At 37.1% G+C, this 6,323-nt stretch overlaps 1 protein-coding gene across 2 annotated transcripts in view; it reads right to left on the bottom strand.

Moving 5' to 3' along the window:
• Positions 1-2,075: 2,075 nt before the first annotated feature.
• GRM7 (glutamate metabotropic receptor 7) overlaps positions 2,076-6,323 on the bottom strand; it is a 913,283-nt gene continuing 909,035 nt past the window's right edge. For both annotated transcript variants that reach the window (XM_059390206.1, XM_059390207.1), the window contains one exon: positions 2,076-3,279. Coding sequence is in view for 1 of the 2 variants with exons in the window: in XM_059390207.1 (XP_059246190.1) it covers positions 3,230-3,279 (50 nt within the window). In the remaining variant the exon portion in view is untranslated. The remainder of the gene's footprint in view (positions 3,280-6,323) is intronic.

The raw sequence follows: 6,323 nt of genomic DNA, 5'->3' as shown, positions 1-6,323 counted from the left end.
CTCAGTGCAGGGATAGTACGAGGAAGCAAACAGACAGTATAGCTTTTCTCCTAGTCCTTATTGCTGAAAGGGACCAACAAAGATGAAGAAACAGATAAATAAAGCAAGTGAGTGGATTCTCTGGGATGGGGGGATGAGGCGGGCTGTTCCGTTAGATGAGCTCCGAAAAGACCTCTGATGTGATGATGTTTAAGAAACTGGAAATACTGAGGCAGTGGGGTCGTGTGGCTGCATGGGGGTAGTTAGTGCTAGGCAAGAGAATAGGCATTACCTATGCTCAGTATATTTGAGGAAGAGCAGGGAGACCTGGAGGGACATTCGTTCTGCTCCCTGCTATTGGTCCATTTTCTATCACATCTGTCCTAGAGTTATAGACACACTTCAACTCAGCTACCTTGTTGGGAAGGGAGGTTATGGAAGATGATTTGAACTGTCTTTTGAGGATTTTAAATTAAAGTATATAAAGCATATACTGTAATGCACATGATATACGTAAGGTATATGACACATATAAAGGAAATGATATGTTTTAAATGTACATATACATATATAATGTATATAACACATATAGGTAACAATTCCTTTCTAGTGCTGTAGGTTTACCTTTTATCCTTGACATTGTCTTGATCACTGTTAATCTCAATTCTACCCCAAGGGTCCAGAGGCAGAGTAAAGGTCCTTGGCAGTAGCTCTTTCCACTCCTCAGTGGAACTGCTTTTGTTATTTCACCTGCACTCTTGCTCATACATCAGAATCATTGGGAAAGGCCATTACGTGATTTCTTGGTGAAATAAATTGTTTCTCGAACGTGGCCAGAAGTCAGCCTGGCTTACTGTGCACTCTTTTACAGATTGTGTTTGCACATCTGGAAGGAGAAAGCACTGTGCCCTCCATCTGATTTTTAAGACAAGCTCTAAAAACCGTGGTGGTACAGATGCTGGCGAATATAGGTGGCAGGTTAACCAGGGCCAGGCAGTGTTCTAAACCCTTGGCGTGATTTTTTTTCCCCCTCTTAATCCTCCTAAGTCTATGAGATACACCACAGTATTAATCTGTTTTCCAATGGAGAAAATGGAGGATTCAGAATGTGTCTGGAACTTTCCCCCAGGATAGCTAGCAGAAGGAGAGCCAGGTCACACGCTTGGTTGTTTGGCTCTACTACTTGAAAGTGTTTATAATCCAAAACTCATATCTGCTGTAATTAGCTTTTTATCTCATTGACCTGTTGTGTGAAGGGTATTTAAGGGATTGGAAAAGGTGGGAGATACTTTAATTTTTCTCAGGATGATACTGAAATAAGATTTCTAGCTTTGTATACAAATTTCCTGGGCCAAGAGAACAGCAAGAGTTTGGTAGATTCTAGACACAGTAGAAAATCAATCACAAGTGGATCCACAATGGGCCATTTAAATCCATTGAAATGGATTTTGGGTCCTTCCCTTGTGCTGAAGATCAGAGTCACCCTCTACAAATTGATACTCTTTTGTGCTCATGACACCCAAGTGAGTGTGAGTTTATCCATGAGGGTGTTTCTTACATATGAGTTTGGGGAACCCCAAATCTTAATCTTGCTGTCAACATGGCCACCATATTTGTTTGGACGTATAGATTTGTTGTAGTAATCTTTACTTAGATCCTTGATTAAGTTTCACAGAGATATTTATCTCTTGCCGCCAGATTGTTTATTGAAGCTAATATTCCTTTTTTTCCTCTTCCCTTTGACCGTTTTTTTCATTTCTGCAGTTTTTTATTTTTATTGTTAATTTTTTATTGTTATGTTCAGTTAGGCACACTTTGGTTATTTTTGATGGGTAACTTACTGAGTCAGTGTCTGAAGGCTGTCTGGTCTTTGATTTTAAGGAAACAAAATGCATGAGCTTTGTGATATTCCTTTTTTATGAGAGCATTGAGCCCCTATAGGTTTATCATTTTAATTTCAGATATAACTTCACTTGTGAGCTAAGGCTTGTTTCTTTAACAAGTTTGGTTGTTTTCAGTATTCCCTGACTTAAGATTTTATGAAATAAGCTATAACTAAAAGGGGATAAACAACTAAAAATATTTATTTCAGGAAATAAAAAAGTTAACCAAAGTATTTTATTGGTACATTCTTGGACAATATCACAGAATTGAAAGAGAATGGAAAGGGGGAATTTTTCAGCAAGGGTGTTTTCCACTAAATTGGCACATAAGCAGCAAGATTAACGAAAGTACTTATTACAAACAGTAAAAAACATACATGCTTTTTTTTTAAAGTCCTTATCACACTGGTCAGTCATAGAGGGGCATGAACAAAACCTCAAGACATGAAAAATCTGTATTCTTTTCTTCAAATAGCTTAATCATTATTAAAATTATTGCAAAATATCCATATACCTTAATTAAAATAACAAAAGAGAACACAAATACAAATATTGAACATAAATTATTAACATGTACTGTAAAATACATTACTGGCATGCATTCCAAAGAGCAAGACCTCTATTCAGTTCAGCCAACACCTTCCTTTCATGGGACCTATCCTCATACCAAAGATAGGTGGGGCATACTTTCTCAGCACAGTTTTTGGTCTTTAAATATCTTTTTTGTCTTAAAAAAAATAACATGATTTGCAGTGGTATTATGATCATAATTATACAGTCCTTACATACATGGTTTTAGTTTTCTTTCTTTTCTTTTCTTTTTTTTTTGTCTGCCGAGATCTTTTTAACATTTAACTTGTTGCAAAATTTTCCCACATATTCTGCCGTCTGAGAGAATAGGGCTCTATGGAAACAAGGCATTCGAAAACAAACAGTGAACCGAGGTACAACATCAGATGGCAAAGTGCAAAAGTCCTCACAAACTGTACAGAAAATTTCAAAACTTGCAGCCTGGAAGTACATACGTAGAAAGACAGGTCAGCCCCAAAACGTTCACTGTGGCTCTCGGTGGTTCATCCTAAAGAGCCTGGGTGGGACTTGAGTCTCAACACTCCCTGTGGCAGGGAAGTTCCAAAATTGCAGCTGAGTTGGCAGTGCTGATACCAGTGACTTATTAAGCCAAGATAAAGTAAGAATATTTCATAAAGCAGCTGTGTAGGACACTTGGATCCTCTAACATTGGTCTCCTGGCTGGGGATGCTCCTCCAGTGATAGGCAGCGGGCAGGACCAAAAGAGTCCTATGCCAGGTTGGGTGACAAAATAACTGAGGGTCTTCCTCCTCCATGGTTCCATGGAATGAAACAGGTTAGATAACCAGGTTATTATAACTGACATACTTCTTTTTTGCAGCAGGGCCTGGAAAAAAAATATAAGAGTTAGTTGTAGCAATGATCTTATTTGCAAATGTAGAAACAGACTTAGATCTGGGATGACTTGGGTGCAATGTCAAGATGGAACCATGCCCCACTGAGGAACACACATCACTCTGGATTTCCTTGATTCTTTCTAAGGTTTTGTCTACTAACTTCTGCAGTGCCCAGCTATTCTCAAGCCATCTGTGCTCTCTATTCTGCGATGTCTCCAACCTCCCTCTTTAAGGTTTATAATGGTTAGTAAATTAATTAGTGGATGTTGTGCTTTCTAATCAGCTGACCCTAAGCTGAAAGGGCCCACCCATGTTGCAGTATATTTTGTTGTGTGATCTTCTCCCAAACCTTCTCATAATAAATGGCCATTGCTTGGGACAGGTCTGTCCTGGGTCATGGTGACCGATTTCAGTTTAGGTCAGTGCCTTCTTCAGTTACGATTCACACCATCAAATTACTGGTGACCGACTTGCCCAGAGTTATCGTCAGTAAGTTATAAATAAGTTATAAATGGTAATTTATGGAACGACTTCCATCAAAGTTTGAGGCTCACTTAAATCTTACCATGCATACCTTTTTTGTTTGTTTTCTTTAAATAATCAATTACTTTTCTATTTGGTACAGTAATTCTAGAACTCAGCTCTACTCATTCATTCACTCATTCATTCATTCATTCATTCATTCAGCAGATACGCATCAGTTGCCTGCCATATGCCAGACATAGGGCTAGGCACTGACGAGCAGATGATGAGCAAGTCAGACCCTTTCCTGTCCTCATGCTGGAAATGACAAGATCTTGAAGTATTACACTCTAGCTCTCAACACCAACTAATACAACTACTGTGATGTGACATGTTGTTTATTCATTAAATCTTAGTAGTTTTGCATCAGCTTCTGTTGGACACAAAGTAACTGTTAAGTGGCATTTACTGATGGCTTATTTATTGTTTTTTATTCTAAGTAGTATTGTTCATTTATTATAAACAAGTAACAAGAATTCTTCCACACCTCCTAAGTAGGGATTCATATGGGAATTCAGGAGACTGGAGAAGCCACAGTAACATACTAAGAGTTTGTAGCTGAACTTTGAGTAGGTAACGCAGCTAGTATATTACAGATACGTAGATACGTGTGTACACCATCCATAAAGACAGATTTTATTTCCTGGATTAAAAATTCAGACTCTCCACCTGGTAAATTCAGATTAGAAGATTCTGACTCATTTCCTCTATTAAATCACATTGCATTTATTAACTAGAGCTAGGTTAAAGAAACACAGAGGTCCTCTGGAAAATCTAGTCATGAGCAGGGTCATGCTGTGTTGTCCTTGATAAATACATGGTGTCAGTAATGCCCCACTGTTAACAGAGCCTTCACTGTCTTCACTGATATGCTTGGTTTGAGTATAAGGAGAAAAACTTTCTAAAAATGTTTTCTTTACTCCAAAGTCTATTTATACTGTCATAGCTAAAAAACTCCAGTAGATAGTTGTTAGAAATAATCACAGCCTGTCTTGTCAAATGGTAATACAATAATTATTCTCAGCAAAAAGGGGGGGATCAAAAAAAAATCCAGAGGTTTAATGACCTAAATATGTGAGTTTACCACTATCATGTAATTATTGTGTGACTATTATCCATATAAGCATAACTGTCTAGTGAAAAAAGCAAAACATATTTGAAATTCCTTAAACAGGTTACTCGAAAACAATTTCTCCACAAAAGTCTTCACAAAAGAATAAGGAAGTTAGAAAATATTGTCCTTAAATTGTAAAGCTGAGCATTGTTTTGCACTAAACCATCATGAAGATGAGCTTATGTCGTAAAAAATTCAAAATGATAATAATAGTAATGGAAATTCACTGATGCTTGGCATGGATTATCTTCTTGTGTATGTAAGCCTTGAGGTGAATGCTATTATAATCACTGCCTTACACAGGACGGGTTTGAGTCTCAGAGGGACCAGCGTTCCAAAATGGGACTAATGTTTGAATCTACAGGTTGCTCTCCAGACCACAGTAGGAAGACCACGCTGCAGCTGGACTCACCTGACCCAGGTTCTGATTTAGCTCTGTCCACTTACTTGAAGTGTGACTTGACCAGTCCAGTGACATTGAACTTCTCTGAGCCTTTATAGAAATGGTTAGAATAATTGTTACCTTGTTGCCTGTTAATGGGATAAATGTATGAAATATTTCAGTTTCTCATTTGGCAACATAATGGGTAAAGGTATTTCTAAATTACAAAACTCTATACAAATGATTAGCTTCAATTCATGCCATCTTGGCAGAATAGCTGGGGAACTTTGCAGCAAAATGCTAATGGAGTTGTGTAGGTCCTGGAATGGTGATTTATGTGCTTTTCAGAGAAATACCCAATGTATTATAATGTTTATTTTTAAAATGTTCTGGCCTAATGAGTAAATAAGATAAGTACGAGTGGTGTCTGATAATTCTGTTTATTTGAATACCAACGCAGTTTATGGCCTAGAAAAGAAAATTGCTTAGCTCAAAATAGTTGTGCAGTGAAACACTTTCTAAGGAAATGTTACTTTTAGTATTTTTAGATAGTTAGAATTTTTTCTCTTGTAAAGTTACAAGATTTTCTTGTAAAGTTACAAGGAACATTAAGAATATACAGCAGGGTCCCTCTAGAATTTTTAAATAAGAGTTGATGTTCATGATGAGGCAGTATTATGGGTTCTAGCTTTTGGAACAAATACTTCTCTTTTAAAACGTAAGATATTCCATCTTACTCTTGCTGTTTTGCCAAAATCAAAGTGGGCTTGACATTAACTTGAACTACTTGAACTACATTAACTTGAACTACTACAGGTGAAGTACTTGTTTTCTCTTTAATTTCTCATGAGTCTTTTTGTTTCACGGAGGCTTCATTTCTCACTGTGTTCCCTGGAACACTTAAAACCCAAACTATAGAAGTAAAGAAAAAAATATTAATAAATGGAGAAGAAAAAGAGTCTTATGGATACTATAAGAAACACTGAATTATGGGAAACATAAGTAAATAAATATAT

Source organism: Mustela nigripes, chromosome 2, assembly GCF_022355385.1.
Source record: "Mustela nigripes isolate SB6536 chromosome 2, MUSNIG.SB6536, whole genome shotgun sequence".
In the NCBI taxonomy this organism is placed as follows: Eukaryota; Metazoa; Chordata; class Mammalia; order Carnivora; family Mustelidae; genus Mustela; species Mustela nigripes.
Note: the sequence above shows the minus strand (reverse complement) of the source record. Positions and strands in the feature narration are given on the sequence as shown.